The 16,703-nt window shown below is 50.4% G+C and overlaps 1 protein-coding gene across 1 annotated transcript; it reads left to right on the top strand.

Moving 5' to 3' along the window:
• Positions 1–1,314: 1,314 nt before the first annotated feature.
• SDC4 (syndecan 4) lies at positions 1,315–15,784 on the top strand. The gene is made up of 5 exons (NM_001303160.1): positions 1,315–1,391; positions 13,002–13,143; positions 13,979–14,031; positions 14,273–14,456; positions 15,583–15,784. Exons 1-5 carry the CDS (start codon positions 1,329–1,331, stop codon positions 15,732–15,734), a joined length of 594 nt encoding a protein of 197 aa, NP_001290089.1. The 5' UTR covers positions 1,315–1,328; the 3' UTR covers positions 15,735–15,784.
• Positions 15,785–16,703: the final 919 nt, after the last annotated feature.

The following is a 16,703-nucleotide window of genomic DNA, read 5'->3' on the forward strand; positions in this document are numbered from 1 at the left end:
AATTGCTGGCACAGAGGGGCTGGTACTCAAGAAAACTCCACCATCACCTCCAGACTGCTTCCTACCCTTACCTAGAGGAGTGCTCTCTTTGGATTTTATTTTATCAAGCTCAGAGCAGCACTCCTTGTCAGTTCATACGATGCCAACTGCTGATGAAGCGATGAGGAGAGTCTCCTGCCAGCAAAGCCCCAGCTGCAGGCACAGTGTTAACACAAACTGATGAGACCTCTTGGCCTCCACTTGCACCCTTTGGCAGTTGGAAAGGCTGCTTCACCTGTGAGACTGCTTTATCTGTGGGCTTGTTAGAATGTAAATGTGGGACGGGGGGCAGCTACATGGTCTCGTGGGTTAGCTTAGTAGTGTTGGAGTGAGCTGAGAACCAAATCTAGCAGTTTGCATCCACAACAGGCTGATGGGATCACGGCACACATTGCTCTGTCAGCTGGGCGTTGATTCCCCAGTCAGAATGTATGTTATTCTCAGTGAGGTAAAGCTCAAATGCAGTGCAATGTGATTGCAGTGAGCAAGGCACGGGGACAAGGAGCACCCCGTGTGGTTGTTCAGGTGAACCCCGGGCTTTGCAAGGGCAGAAGTGGATGCTGCCAACAGACACAAGCAAACACTCAGCATGGGGCAAAGTAATAAATGGCAAAGAAGAAAAAAGGAAACACATACACACACACACACAAACCATCTGAAATAGTTAAACCGTGCTGGAGACGGGTGTTGTTTTTTATTGGCCGCGTGTTGGTTTTTTTTTTTTTTTTTGACGCTTCCCACTTGCACAGAAAAGAGACGGAGCGGTTTCATTTTCCACCTCCAAACAGAACCGCGTGACGCAACGCACCGCTTCAGAACCGCGACGACACAGCGAGAGGCGGACAGAAAACCCCTCCGCTATCTGCCAGCACAACACTCTCGCTTTTGGAATGCTGCGAAAACCAAACTGGCGCATCCGCTTTCCCTCTTTCCATTTCTCCCGCCTGTCCTAGTCCCTCTTCCCTCTCCTCTTTTCCCTTTTCTCCGCACCCCCCCCTCCCCTCCGTCCTCTTCCCTCCTTCTCTCCCCAGCAGCCGCCGTCTGTCCCAGCCGGGATGGGACACGCAGCACACGACGCTTCGCTTCCCCCCCCCTCCTCCCGCCGGGGTCTGCGGGCATTCCCTGCGGGGCGGGGCGGGGCGGGGCGATGCGCTGTTGTTCGCTCCGCCTCCGCGGGTCGCACCGCGGCTATAAGCGGCGCTGCGGCGGAGAGCGGGTAGAGCCGCTGCCGTCCGCGCTGGCCGTTGGGTTCCGTTCCGATTCGGCGCCCCGCACCGCCTCGCCTCGCCATGCCGCTGCTCCGCGCCGCCTTCCTGCTCGGCCTCCTGCTGGCCGCTGCCGCCGCCGAGTCGGTGAGTGCCGCTCCTCCTCCCTGCTTGCCCCTTCTGCCTTCTCTTATCGGCTCCGGCGGAATGAACGCGGCGGGTGCGTCGTAGAAACGAACTGCTCTCCGTTCCGGCTTTGATCTCCAACTGCTGGTTATGGACTTACTGGCCTTTAATCCCTCTTTTATTGCCGGTTTATGATGGCTTAGGTGCAGTGCGTTGCCGCATCTGGGTGCGTGTCCCTGTCGTACCGGGACGTGCCTGTGTTGGTTCCTGCTGTCCTCATGGCTCTCGGACCAACCTCCCTTTTCTAAGGGAATGGGTGAATAATTTAAGACTCCTTTAAACATAAGAAAGTAAAATAAAGGAGTTATAGTGCTTCAAGCTGGTACATATGGTCTTCCCTGTGAAGCAGAGGTTTTGGGGGTCTGCCTTCCCTGTTTGTGTTTGTGTCCCTCTTCCCAATAGCACAGGATTTCTGTATCCGTTTGAAGGAGTTGCTGGTGTTAATATAATTACTACAGGAGATGTAAGGATCTCAAAACTAGGTTTGATTATCCATATCGCTCTGTTCTGCGTGGGTCTGGGTGCCCAGATAAGCACTGGGCACTGCTTTCCAGTAAGGGCAGGCTGGGGAGCTGCTGGTTGGGAAATGGAAACATCGCACAGAATGTCAGCAGCGATTGTCAGCTGCTCTCTGCTAAGACCAACCAACTCCAATCCACTTTGCTCTAATCTGGTGCTTTTATCCCTGCTGTTAAGCACGTGAATTGTGCTTTCAAGAGCTGGCCCAAACCAGTAGGGCAAACTTTTGGGGCAGACAGCATCTGGAAGCTGCATTGACCATGTTTGGTATGAAATGCAACTTGATGTCTCTGGAGAATGGAATGGACTGCGAGCATCGAATTTCTGCAAAGACAACAAATTTTGAACAGATGGATTCTGTAGGTCCTTTTGCAGAGCCATATGGAGTGTTTGTCAGTGTCCTCTTGGCTGCGTCAGGCAGGCTGTGCGCTCCAGCAGTAATACTGACCTACTCCAGAGTCCTGTGCAAACAAACAGTTTAGGTTTCAGGCTGCCAGGGAGGAGACAGGATGACAAAGTTTGGGAGAGCGCTGCTGCTGCTCCTCCTCTTCGTTTTTATAGCCTTGCCAAAACGTGCAGGGCTGCACAGCGTGTGGCAGGGTGAAGGCAGGTAGCTGTTTCTTCACAAGACGGGGATTGTATTTCTTGTGCTTACGTAAGAGTATGGCTTCTGAGAGTGATTTGGTGCCTGAACGTTTCCCTGAGCCTGTGCAAACAGAAATGCTTTGGCTCCTTTCCCCTCGCACGGCTTGTTGGCATGGATGGGATTTATCGGTGTGAAGCAATCCTGGATGTGTAAAAGGGTGGGGACTGTGAGCAAAGTGCCTGAGTGTGACGTTGGTGCCGGGGTGGTGGGTGGCTGCCTTACTGCAGCTTGGTGTGAGGACATCAGCTTGTTCCCTGTTGGGGGTGGGGGCTTTCCAGCTGGATCTGTGCTCCTCAGCCCTCCCTGAGTGAGTGCTCCAGGGAATAAAGGCTATAGGGAGGGCTGTGCTGGGTGTCCGAGGGGCTTTGGGGAGATGGGTGGGAAGCCAGCAGCGCAGCTAACGCATGGGATGAGTGGAGCTAAGGAGGAGCAGGGCAGCATTGCAAAGCTCTGCCTGAATTTCCAGCATCTAGCTGGCCCCTGGCAGCATGGGGGAAGACAATTATTACCAGCAGTAGTGTCTTTGCTGCAGGCCTGACCTGCTCCTGTTGTTAACGCTACTGAAGAAGACTGCTTCTGCTGTGAGCTCAGCAGTGCGAATGGTCTGCAAGCTGCAGCCATCCTGCTTTGCTGCCTCAGAGAAAGCAGAAAGTTTCCACGCAGTGCTGCATTGTGTTCGTGCAGCGCAGCCGAGCAGAAATCCATCCTGAAAGCTGCTGGCTGAGGAGGGTGCAGGGAGAGGGGGAGAGGCCTCGTGCTGCCTGTGGGCTCCATTTCTGGTTCAAGGCAATCATGCTTGGAGGACTTCTGATTGGCAAAGCTGGTGTCTTGTTGATGATAGCCATGTTTGGAAAGTAGTACAGCATTATTAATGTTAAAACCGGTTTGGCTTGTCCTGCTGCCATTGATCCCCCAGGCCTGTTCTTTCTGCTCTTTGCCCAGTTTCTCATCTGTCCCTCCCAATCAAATCAAGACACAGCTATCTGTGTGTTTTACTTTGTTTTACTTAATGACTTGGCAAGCCTGTGGGGCAGCTGAACATCTACAGCAAATCCTGGCTTTTGCCTTGGCCTACCTAAAATGCAGAGTGGTAGGATTGGAAGTGGGAGGCGATGCCCCTTCCTCCTGAAGGGAAGGAGCCTGTGCCAAGCCTAGAGCTGATTGTCATGATGAATGCTGGGAAGGTGTGGAAGACAGTATGCTCTCCAGTGCCTTGTACCTTGTTGGGAATGGCTAATGAGATGGCTGAACTTTGAGGCTTGTTGGTTCTCAGAAGTTAAGGCAGCTGGACAACGAGTGCTTGTTTTCCTATCCCTCCTGCTGCTGTCTCCCAAGACCTTGGCATTTCAAGGTCCTGCTGAGGTCTGTATCCAGTCCAACAGTTGTGGAAATGTTTTTTCCTATGCGTCTTCACCTCTTTCCTCTTCTCTGAGCCTTTGCTGTTGCTTTGTATGCCTGAATGTTTGGGGTCAGGAGACTATTCCCTGTTCTCACCCTGCCCTGGTGTTCTTGGAGTGGCCCATCACTTTCCTGATGCACTTGTCCCACTTCCACCACGAGGCTGGAGGCTGCTCAGAGTGCAGACTTCAGCAGAATTCTTCCCTTCTGACTCCCACCGCTGGGAAATGCTCTGGAAGTGTGCTGGCTGGCTGATGGCTCAGGACTCCCCAGCTCATACTTTGGCTAGATAAAAATGGAGCATCCATCCTTTGAAGCACTTCTTTGCTCTCAAGTTAAGGTTTATCCTCTCCAGATTGCTCTTAAATCCTTGCAGCTGTATTCTCCCCTCTCAGCACAGCTTGTTCCTTGATGCCCTATGACGACAGAGGGGTCCTGCTGCTTTTATAGTCTCAGATGTGAAGCTAATGCAGCTGAAGCACTAAAACTGGACAGATCCAGCACGTCTGACCTCTGGGCTGCTGTTGTGCAGAGTGTGTGGCTGTTTGTTGAGACGGTGCGGAATGCAAACACTTCAGATTAAAGATTCAAATGATCTGCAATAGAATGAGGCTGTTGTGATGAAACTGGACTTGGTGGCTCTGAATAGACACAGCAGCCTGGTTGGAGTTGGTGCATAATGAGCTACTGCACTGAGGGGCTGTGAAGGATCCCGTGGTGATGATCTGTTAGGGCTGCATTTCTGGATTAGTTCGGATTTCTATTTTTATTTTTTTCTCTAACCATGTACTCAGATGTCCGGTAAGTGCTGGTACCTCGGTCCAGCTCTGCTGTGTGCCGTCAGCCCTGCAGCAGCAGCGTGTGACTCAGGATTTCTGGCACTCAGCTTCCTGAGACTGCTGTCACAGTGTGAGTAACGGCTCTGCCCTGGCCCCAGTGCAGTGACTCAGACTTGCTTGGCACTGAGGCATAGTGCTGGGTCTCTTACGGGGGAAGGAGAGGGGTAAATGCAGAGCTGGTGCTGCTGAGCAGCCAGGCTGTGCTGTCTGACTGCTGCCTCCTGTCTCATCTGTCTCAGTTTGTTGCTCTCTGCCATGTTACTGCTGCTGCTAGCTGAATTAGTGTTGGCGAAGGCTTCTGAGAAATCTGTGCTGTCTCAAGCAGCCCCTAACTTGCTCTGGCAGCTCCATGGGTGCTGCCTTTTCAGACAGATACAGCTGGATGGAGAGAGGAGGGCGGTGATATCTGAAGTGACCGAAAGTGTTCATAGCAAGACAGAGGAGTGGGAAGTCATAAAGAGGAGGCTGAGTACTGAATTCCGAATCTAGAGAAAATGTCAGCGTAGGAGGGGGAGGCACATAAGACACAGCTACATTACTCTCGAAATACCCTTATTGTAAAAGCCTTGTTTTTGCTAGAAATATGTGCTCGTGTCGGATGTATCCGTGAGTCTTTTGAGGCTGAGACTCTGCTTACAAAACACTGAATGGTTTTTGTTAGACAAATCATTGGGATAACTGAAAAATCAAAGCTGTTAATTAAAATGTCAGCGAGACACTCCTTGGGGTGGGAAGGAGACTGCTAGGCACGTAGTGCGTTAGCCAAGCAGCCTGTGTCATGTAGTAAAACCCAGGTTTCTTCTTGCTTAAACAAATTGTGTTCTGTTGGTCAAACAAATTCAGTCTTGGGAAGGATTTCTGCCTTCTGATGTTGCCCAGCTTTGGCTGCTGAGAGGAAGATGTTTCCATCGCAGCGTAAGCAGAACAGCAGTCTGTCTGCTGTAAAACCCCAAAGACAAAGTGCTGTGGCCCTGCCCTGTTTACCTTGCTGGGAGGCTGACCCTGCCTCCTGCCCTTTGGCTGCAGTTACAGTCAAACCGTAGCAATAAAAAGAGCTGTTGGTGTGCATTAATGACTGCACTGGGAAAGTGCCTGCCTTGGACTTGCTACAAAACCAGCTGAAATGCACAGTGGTTGGGGATCTTGATGTGTCTCGGGTCTGGTTTTGGTCTTGAAGGCAATGGGGAAGTGGGATGCTGAGCTGGGAGCAGCAAGGCTCCTGTGGGTGGGGGAGGGATGGATCCTGGCCAGTGTGGTGCAAGGAGAGTTGCAGAACTGCTTCTGGGGGCTGTATTCCTCTTTCAGCAGCTGAGAACTTTCTGCTGACCTCCTACCTCAAATGGAAATACATGGAGTTAGTACTGATGTCAGGAGCTTGGGCTCCGAAGACTCTGTTCCCAGTGAGATAAATATTTATTACAAGTCCACAGTGCAGAGCAGACTCTGGAGCCAGGCTCTTGCAGGAGGCTGTTTATGTGCGGGCTGTTCTTGGCGCTAATTCCAAATTTCCTGAGGCTGAGTATGAGGAGCTGGTACCGTACGTTGGTTACTAAATGACTTGTTAGTCTGGTTGGGTGCAGGCTTCACAGAGCTGAGGAAGGAGGGAGCAAAGCAATAACTTTGTCACAGTCAGGAACAGAGGGACCGTGAGTATGCAGAGAAGTGGTGAGGGAGCTGGGAAGCTGCCTCTGTGCAGCCAGTGATGGCTCTAGTTAAAGAAACAAAACAACACAACAAAATCTCCATGCACCAAAACTCCAATCTTTACCATGGTAGCTAAGAAGAGAAAATCCCTGCTGTTGATGTTTTGTGTTCATACAAATGCTTACATAGGCATAGCCTGATAGCAGAGTGGTCCCACTCTTTCATCCTAGGTGCTTTCAGACTGATAACTTCCTCTGCTGCGTGCTGTTTGCCTGGCAGCTTTACCAACAGCACAACCAAAAATAGCCCAACCTGGGCTCAGCCGAGATCTTTGGGCTCCTATTTCTGATTAGATTAAAGTGGGTGGTAGGGGGGAGGAATTTGTAGGGCACAGCGCTGGGAATCTTGGCTGCACAAACAAGCTGATAGCCGCCTGGGAAAGGCTCTGTGCTCCTGAGCCTTTGAAGTCTGTGTCTGCCCAGCTCAGTCTGCTAACGTGCTGGCATGAGGGAGTGTGGAGAGCCTGAAAATGCACGTCACACGATTCTTGCTGAGTGGAAATTCTGCTTGCACGTGTGTTGGGAAATACTGGGTGTTGTATTCTAGGGAAGGGCAGCGAGGGCAGGCCTCTCCCTGGGAGAGGGGGAAACGTGATATACTAAGAATCCCAAGCTTGAGAAGCAGTCCTGGATGGAGAAACTGGTGTGCTGGAGCCTTTACACCCTTTTTGATTCTTCTACCCCCTTGGGTGGGGATCCCATAGGAGCTTCATGTGTTAGAATAGGTAACTCAGTGAGTTGAGAGTCCTAAAACTGAATCCCCTTTTTAGCCTTGGATAGAAATGGCCTGAACTGAGACCTCAGTACTGAAGTATATGAACTACTTACAATTAGATTTGCGACAGCATAGAAACCCCATTGAATTAGATTTGAATTCCTGTCCCTGACCTGGAGAACCTCTTGGGCTCAGCACGGCCCCATTGCAGTTGTTTTCCTCCTAAGTCACATGAGCTCCCGCTTTCCACTGTTGCAGTTTTCCTCTGAACCTTATCTTTACTTGCTCCAGGGCAAGTGATTGACATACAGCCATCTGCAGCCCTGCTGAGCTCTGTGGACTCTGGCTGGAGGGGAGCAGCTACCTCCACCCACCCTGCTGTCCTGGCTCTGTGGGCCCTGGAGCTGGGCACCGAGTCTTTCCTGCAATTATTTTGCCACTAAACAGTTCCTAGCATGTGCCTGACTGGTGAAGGGCACCATCTTTATGGCTTTGCTCTTGGCTGATAATCAGGCAAGAGCAGTTAAACAGGAATTCATTCCTTTCTAATCTCTGTCCTCCTATTTGGTGCTGCATTATGGTCTGAGGAGAGAGTAGCTGTGTGTGAGCAGACCAAGGCAGCCGACATTTGACTTGGTACGTGCAGGAAAGCCTACTTAGCAAGCTCCCATCCCTGCAGAGACCAGGAGGGCTCAACCCCATTGCAGGGAAAGGATGACTCCATAGAGCAGGTCGCACTGCAGAACCCAGGATTAGGGAGTCATTGGCAGCACAGGGATTATGGCTTGGCTGCTGCGTGAGCCCTGGGAGAGCTGCTTGCTGCAACATGGCTTAAAGAATCATAGGGGCTGTGCGGGCAGGGGGACGTGGGCTAGGCCGTGTGTGAGTGCTGGGCACGTGCTGCTCTTCTGGCCATGTGTAGCATGAGGTCTGCTGGGCTTGGGTAGCCAGTTACCTACCTGCTTGGACAGAGGCGGGGGATGCTCCTCCTAATGACATTAAACAAGTGATGCTTTGTCAGCCTACGTGTTCCTCTTGCTCTGCCTTACTGAGCAAGGTGCTGCTCCTTGCCTATACTACTAAGCAAAACTGCATAGTTCTATACGCTCTTGCCTTACCCATCTGGCAGGAGCTCCATCTAACTTCCATTTTAAGTTAAAATGGGAAGATAGCTGTCCTTGCCTGTTTCCTGTGTGCTGAGGAGGACAGCTCTGGGTGCACTCAGCCCTTCCCAGTGCTGTGGGGTCCCTCAGATCTCCTACAAGCTTCCAAACCTTTTTGGGCTTGCTTCTGTGCTGCCTGTGGGCAGGTGCCTGCCTTGCCCAGTAGCCCTGCTTTCTTCAAGTGAGCTGGGTATGTTGGGGGGTTGTCAGGTGGCATTTGCTCATGGCAGCATGGGTCTGGGAAAGATGTTCTGTCACACAGTTCCAGCTATCCCCTGCCTGATTCTGAAAAGTGCCCAAAAAGGTTCTCAGGAGAACCCTGCCAACATCAGCATGTCATGCTCTGTGTCTATTAAATGCCTTATGGAAAAGGGATAGGGAAAAGCTCTGCCTAGAGATTGCTGATAGAGTGCACCTGTACCCCGATGTTTCTTTTCTGTTGCTGTCTCCCCTCAACAGGAATTTCCCATAGATCTGCTTGTCTAGAGACCCAGTCCTGGCTCCAGCACATACCTGTGTGCACCTGGGGCTCACACCATGGATTTATGAGGTAGTCTGAGGTGCTGTTCGTCATCCCTGGCCATTGAAGTGAGACAAAGTGATTCATATTGTTAGCCTCTTGTGCCCAGAAAAAAAAAACACAAGAGAACCTTATCTGTCCCTGCAGGCTGTAAAGAGTTAACAGGTCTGCACCTCAGCACTCACTCAATTTGCAACCTCTCAGGCTGGCATGGCTCCACATGCTTTTGTCTAGGAAAGCTGACTTTCACCTTGCTCCTGTTTACTCCTGGATGTGTGTACACAGTGCTGGGAAGGGAGACGCACAGACCTCCAGGCTGTCGTTGTGGAGTTGTAAAGGAGATAAGGAGCTCCCTGTGCTCCAGGTGCCTGAGTCTCTGCAGGTCTGCTCCCTGTGCAGCGTGCTGGTGATGGCTCTTCCAAGAAGCCTTTAGTTGAACCCTTGGTATGTTTGATCAGAGACAATGAGCAGCATAAAAGCTGTTCAGTGTCTGAAAGCCTCGTTCCAGTCCCAGAATGGTTGATTTTGTAAAAGTTGTGGTGAGGATGTGTGGGCTGAGTAGGCAACTGCCTGGGTTTGGTATTTCCCAGAACTAGCCAGCAGCTGGGGGACCTGCCCATGGGGCAGAGATCTGCTCGCTGCCTCAGCAGAGGGATGCTGCTGCTTTGGGGATTGGTGGTGTGCTGGTACTGTGAGCAGAGGTCCATCAGGGCCTCAGCCTTGCCTGCATGCCGGCTGTGCTCCCACTGGAGCAGGGCACACAGTGCCCATGCCTGTCTGGCTGTGTGGCCTGACCTGGGCTTGTGAGTCCTCTGTGCTGTGAATGGTGTCCACGGTTCAAGTGCCTGATGTCTAGCAGGGCATAAACTTTTATTTTTGCCACTGGCAGGCTGGAAAAGCTGCTCCATCCCTAGCACATTGGCTAATCCCCTCAGTGCTTACTGTGGATCAGAGCTGCTTAGTGTGAGGAAGAAATCCTGGAAGCAGCCTCCTGCAGTAGCAATGGTTTTCTGCTCAGACCTCTCCTGGAAGGAAGCGTGTCAATAGCAGGGCTTGGCTTTGGCTGCTGGGGCAATGTGTGCTGCTCCCAGCGGGTCTCCAGCCTGAGACAGCAGGAGGACTCTGGCCTGTGTCCTTCTCCAGCTGGCAGTTGCAGAGGGCGTTCAGCTGAATGTGGCCTGAGATGGATTGGCACGGGCTGCCTGCTGCTGCCCTGCGTGTTCTGTGGCCTGGCAGCTCAGGGGATGCTGTGGTTATAGGGAGGCTGAGTCTTCCCTCTTAGAAAGGAATGGCACTTTCTGAGCAGCTCTACAGGGAACCGTGTGGCGCTTGAGAAGCCCTGAGCCTTTGCTTTTAAGTCTGTGAAAGCACTGTGTGCCCTCTCACAGGTGTGTATGCAAGGAACGTGCCTGCTGCACATGCTGTACCCACTGTAACTCTTCTCGGGCTGCCAGGACCCATCTCAGGAGCCTGCTCTTGGGAGAGCATGTCCCAGTGCCTGGAGGGTGCACACAGAGCAGGACACACACCGAGGTGCCCGGCAGCCCTCCAGCTTCCTGTGCTTTGGGGTGAAGCTGTACGAATGAGACTTGCTGCCCGCAAGAAAAGCTTTCTGTGGGCTTTGAAGAGCTCTCCTGGCTTCCAGGAACTTCCCTGCCCTTACTCAAGAGATGATGAAGAGTGAGTTTGGGGAACGCTCCCCTATAATCTTATTTATGTTTCTGAGTCAGTAATTTCCTTGTTATGTCCTCTGGCTTGTAAACACTGCCTCTCCTGATTTAAATAGGGCTTTCTGACAGACGAACGTGGTGCATTCCACAGCATGTACTAATCACCATGGCTGACTGCCATGGCTTTGCCTATGTCTGGGCTGATCTGATAAGGCCAGCCTGCTGTCCAGCTGCTCAGTGGCCTGAATGTGGCTTTCCTTGAGCCACTCTGGCCAGGAGAGGCTGTTGACCTCTGTGATTCAGCCTGGCTATCTGACCTGGCAGCCTGCTTGAGCAGACCCACAGCAAACATGGCTCTACTGTTCTAGGTCAGGTGGGCTGGAGTTGATCCTCCCTGTACCTCGATGGGATGGCCATGAGCTGTAATGGGAGTGTGGCTGTGTGCTGGCAGCAGTTCCCATGGCGGGTCGGGTTTTGGTTAGCTTTCACGTATCTTGAGATGAATTTGCCTTGGAGCAAGTGATCAACAATGATGGGAACGCCTGGTTCCAGGAGGCAGGAGGATTTCTTCCCAGCAGTCCTTCCTCCCCGGACCCCCCTCCCATTGCCCTGTGCCAGCTGAGGCAGAGAGGAGCAGGGCTCTGTGAGAGCTGGGCTCAGTGCTTCCTGCCCTGTGGCCGTTCAGTGGTTGTCCTCCAGCAGAGTTGCAGGGGAAACCAAAGATACCACAATAAGCTAATGAAAAGCACATCTAGTAGCCACTGCTCCTCATACAGAATGAGAAGCATCCTGCTCTCACCACAGGGCCTTGTTTGTGGCAAAAGAAATATGCTAATAGCAGGGAAATCTGGGCTGGGGCTGTGAGTAGAGGAAGTTGACACATAGCTTGGATAGTGATGGATTGTTAGCATTCACCTCTAAAATCAATAGTGGGCACAACTTGTCAGTTGGTTTGTCATTCGGTGTCACTGCTGGGCTGGAGGATGTGTCACACCTGGCTGGGCTGGCAGGGGGGTGCTCCAAGTCCTGGAGCTGCACAGCCTGTCCTAGCAAAGCAGTGAGCAGCAGAGCTGGGGGGTGAGACCAGGATCCAACTGGCCACGGTCTCTGCTCTCCCACTTAGGCTCATGAACTGTACTTTCTCAAAGCCCTCAAGTGTGAAGAGCTGTGGGGTGAAGGCATAGTTCTGGCTATTTAAAAATGTTCTCCTGGGATACACCTCTAGGACTTAAACCACAGAGATGCTGAAGAAGAGCATGCCCAGCACTTCTGTGGGGACAGCAGAAAAAAAAACAGTGACAGCCTAGTGACAGCCTAGCCCTTAGCTATGGGACCTGTCTGCCTGCATCGTGCTCCTTGCCTTCGGGGAAGGGGTTAAGTTCCCACCATGCCAATGACTTCATGGCTGTGGAATTGGAGGCAGCTGAGTTGGAATCTGTGGGCTGGTGTTGGGCAATGAAACTGCATCTGCAGGACCCTCACCTGGCCCCAGGCTCCTGGGAGAGGAGCGCTGCTTTGGGGAAATTGCATAACCCTGGCAAGGGCAGGAGGTTTGGGCTTGTGGCTCCTTCAAGAACCAAGTGCAAATCAGTTCTAGTGTCTAAATTGCTGCTGTGGCCAAACAGCTGCTTGTCTGAGTGGCTCTTCTGGCCTGGCTGCTCTGCAAGCTGGGCAGGCTGCCCTTCTGCACTGCTGTTTTGCTAATGTGTGTCTGCAGCTACAGCTGTTAGACCCTCGGATCCTGGGCTTCATTTCATAGACTTGTTTACACACACTTCAATAGGTGAGGCAGGGGAAGCTCTTCCTTTGGGCGGGTCATTATTGATAGCAAATGCTCTTGAACATCATACTGAATTGCAGTGCAATTCAGCGGAACTGGCAGACCAGTTTTAACCCTTGGGTAATAAAGTAGGTTTGTTCTCAGTGCAGGAAACAATGAATTGCCTTGATGTGAAGCTTTGGTGCTATGGGGGGGGGGGGGGGGAAGAAAAAACAACAACAAAACACGCTGACTTATGGGTGCCAGGCTTTTTCTCTGAGAACAGGAAGTTCTTCCAAATCCCCTTACGACAAACTGAAGGCACTGTTTTTTTTTTGCTACAAACTCCTGACCAAGATCCTGTTGTGCTGTTTCCATCCCATGGTTGTTCAGTGAACCTCCTGAATCTGCAGCCCTCAGGAAATTCCCCTCTATGACTTCTCACTTCTGTTCTGAGAAATTCTAGGGGAATTCAGCTGCTTCCAGTGAAGACAATGTCTTGTTGGAGAGGAAGTTCAGCATTTAATGTTCTTGTGATGGAAGCAATGTGCTCAGCACAGGTCCTGAACCTCTGTTCTTTTGTGAAACCCTTCCCAGTTGTCTGAAACTTAACTCTCATCCCCCCCCCCTTGTCCCCAGGTGAGAGAAACAGAGACCATGGATGCCCAATGGCTTAACTACCCTGGCTCTGGAGACCTGCCAGATGACGAAGACATTGGTGAATTCACACCTCACTTAACTTCTGATAAGTTTGATATAGATGACGTATCTGGCTCTGGAGGTGAGTGGGGAAGTATGTAACCTGTGCCAACAGCTGCAGAATGACCAAGTGAGGGTACAAACCTGGGCTCCAGAAGGAACTGTGGTGTGCCAGGCGAAGATGAGAAAGCCCTGTGGGTTGGAGGAAAGCAGTGAAAGTGGTTGAATCACTTGGGGAGGACAGATGGAGTCCAAACAAATGTTGGAGGCTGAGGCTTCTTCCTTAGAACTGTGAAGAACTTGTGAGAGACTTAACAAATAAATAGAATTCTAATCTTGAGGCAGTATTAAAAGGCTTAAAGCTTACCTTGTTTAGCCTCAGCTGAGACAGTAAAGGACTAACTGGTGTGCAAGTGAACCCTGTGACATGCAAAGCTCCCTGCCCAAACCAGTTTCAGCAGCTCCTTGTCCCCTTTATGTGAGCATTTGTTCTCTGAATGGAAAAGAACAAGTCCTGAAATTGGTACTTGACATGTTTGGGCAGATCTGGTGACTAGAGGTTTAGCAAGCTATCCTCTAGGGGTGGGTGGTGAGAGCTTTGCCCTCCCTTGGCATTAGCTTAGCAAGCTGTGGCAGACCTGCTCTGCAGAGCAACTCCAGATAATCTGCAGCAGGGTCCCATGCATACAGCTAAAGATCCCTGGTGTGCATGAGGTGTTGCTCTTGGGGTTGCATCTTTTGATCTTTTTTGTGCAGTCAAAACTTTCAAGTGATGGATGCTCCAGCAGATCAGAGGGAACTGTATTCAGGAGAGAACTAGAGTCTAGTTAGACTGCAGTTGCTGGAAGTGTTGGAATTATGGAGAAACAATTTGTAATGTGAGGAAAACTTAGTGTGCTCTTCTTCCCTTCCTGCAGACTACTCGGATTCTGATGATGCCATGTACCTGACCACTGTGGATACTCCTGCGGTAGGTGTTACCTTTGCATTTTTTTATTTTTTTTTAAGCCACTCTGGTCTGTTTCTGAAGCTTTCTGAATCCCCTTCCCCCTGCAAGATGAGGCATGGAGACAAATCTACCTGCATGAGCCAGAACAGCACACTTATAAAGCACTGAGCAAACTTTCCTTTCCTTGCACGCCCTCCTACTTTCAGCTGCAGGTAGGCTGGGTGCTGCTTACCGACGGGTGTGGTCTGTCTGTTCTCTGCAGATATCTGACAACTTTATCCCTGGAGATACAGAGAGAAAGATAGAGGGTGAGAAGAAAAACACCATGCTGGACAATGAAATCATTCCAGACAAAGCTTCACCTGTTGAAGAGAACCTGTCCAACAAGATCTCCATGGCAAGCACAGCCAACAGCAGCATCTTTGAAAGAACAGAAGTTCTTACAGGTAATAATTCACATTGTTCTTAAACTCTGGCGATAAATTATTCGTATTGTAAGTCAAAATGGCTTGTATTGTTCTCTGGGGAGCAGTTCCCTTCTGACAAGGCAAGTGAGATTCATTACTACTGTGACTACCTGTAAACAGCAACTTCTGCCTTCTAGTCCTTGAATGGCAGAAGAGCCTATTGCTTGCCTTGCTGGGTAAACAGCTTATTTGTGAGCTTGTCACCTGACTGTTGGCTTAAACAAGTGTCACAAGTCATGTGACAGCTGCCGTGCACCTGCCAGCCTCAGCCAGAGGCATATCTACCCATAAATCAACATGTCATAAACTTCTAAAGCAAACACTGGCGTTGTCCTTCTAACCTCTGCCCAAGGCTTGCCTTTTCTGAGCCCTGCCAGGGATGTAACAGCTCCTGTAAGGTGTCTGAGCACCTCGCCAGCTGTTACAAATCCAAGTTGCTCTGTCTGCAGCAAAACCAAGCAGCATGTGGGACAGATCTGTCTCAAGGCAAGCCTCCTCCTGCGCTTAGCATGATGCTCTGAGCGCTGGTCTTGGCCGGTCAGGCTGATACGCAGCCATCCTTCTGCCTGGAAGACTGGGATTGCCAGGCCACCCAACATCAGAGCTGGCTCACTGCAGTGCGAAGGTGTCGCAGCAAAAGATAAACTTGATTGGAGGAGAGGGGAGAATCTTACTGGGAGGTGGTGGGGAGTGTTGCACTATATTTGATGTATGGAGTCTCCAGACTGTGCTCACACAACCAGTTTACAACTCATTCAAATGAAAGCTGTGCCACCTTCCTGGCGTCGATGCTGTCAGTGAGTTGGCGTATGGCTCTCTCTTTGTCTCCGAGCATGGAGGTTGTCTTATCAGAAGTCCTTTTTAGCCCTTAACTGGAAGAGTAGTATGGAATGTGATAGGCTTATGGTTGGAGGAAAACCAGTTTCTGGCTCTTTTTCCAAGAACATCTGTTGCAGAAAATGTCAGTACCTACAGCGATAGGCATGTGGGAAAGCTGCCTCTGGAGGCAGTTCTGGGGATTGGTGCTGTTGACATATCTTGAGATCTAGGAACTTGGAGTTGCCTCAGAGTTCAGTCTGAATTCCGTCTTTCCTTTCCCCCGCAGCTCTCATTGCAGGAGGAGCAGTTGGCCTGCTGTTTGCTGTCTTCCTGATCCTCCTCTTAGTCTATCGCATGAAGAAAAAGGATGAAGGCAGCTACGACCTTGGGAAGAAACCAATCTACAAGAAAGCCCCTACAAATGAGTTCTACGCTTAAAGCTCAGCGGTGCTCTGTGCCCCTTGAGGGACAAATGGACTGTATGGAAACACTGTGCCCTCCAATGAGACGTGCTGAACAAACGCTCTTTTTGGATTGAATTTCAAAGTGACTTTGAGGGGGGGGGGACCAAACTTTCTACATAATCCATCCTGCTCAGCTAACAAGGGCCCAATGAAATACAAAGAGTCTTGGGGGGGAAAAGCCTCAGTGTATTTTTTTTTTTTCCCTAAAGCTAGTGTAAAAACAATAAAAATGCCAAACTTTCTGCTTGTTTTTATAGAGGGTATATAAACACCAAACAGACTGTATGGAAGCAAACACCATGTGTTTGCAGCCAGAGCGCTGTGCTCAGATTGGCTGCTTCTGTAGAAGAAGGCTTTTTTTTTTTTTATAAACCTTGCTAATAGACATCTTGCAGCAGGCTGTTGATGTGAAGCGTTTTTGTGAAGAACTATTTATGAATCTCTTACACTACCGATCACGTTGCCTTGCTGGGGAGTAGAGGGTCCACAGGGATCCAAATCCCCCAGTGCCATAAAGGGCTGATGGGAATGTCTTCCCCTGAGACTTCTGTCTTCCTGTCTGCCCCAGGCAGGGGTCATTAGTCTGTGCAATCAGGACAGCCCCTTTCTCTTGGCTGTGTGACACCCTTTCCTTGCCTTTGCTTTTTTTTTTTTTTTTAGGATTGCCTGTAGGATTTTTATAACAAAATTTTAAAGAGGATAGCTTAACGTTTATATAAAGTTTTGTAGAAATTGTTTTGAAATAAAAAAAAAAAGTCTACTTTTTTAATTTCCTCAGATTTATTTTTTCAATCCCTTTGTGTTTCCTTTGGGCATATCTCTGGAGATGTTCATATTGATGTTCAGAACTGCAGCAGTTAGCTACAGTGTGGTCACAGGTTTCTTCTATAGCAGCTACTGTAGAGGGTAAAGATATTTATGGTTTTTCTGTAATGTAGGTTCT

Source organism: Meleagris gallopavo, chromosome 22, assembly GCF_905368555.1.
Source record: "Meleagris gallopavo chromosome 22, MGAL_WU_HG_1.1, whole genome shotgun sequence".
Lineage (NCBI taxonomy): Eukaryota > Metazoa > Chordata > Aves > Galliformes > Phasianidae > Meleagris > Meleagris gallopavo.

Coding starts and splice junctions, on each gene's coding strand:
- SDC4 (NM_001303160.1), top strand. CDS start 1,329: ATGCCGCTGCTCCGCGCCGCCTTCCTGCTCGGCCTCCTGCTGGCCGCT. Junction 13,144..13,978: donor TGACGTATCTGGCTCTGGAG/GTGAGTGGGGAA, acceptor CCCTTCCTGCAG/ACTACTCGGATTCTGATGAT. Junction 14,457..15,582: donor AAGAACAGAAGTTCTTACAG/GTAATAATTCAC, acceptor TTTCCCCCGCAG/CTCTCATTGCAGGAGGAGCA.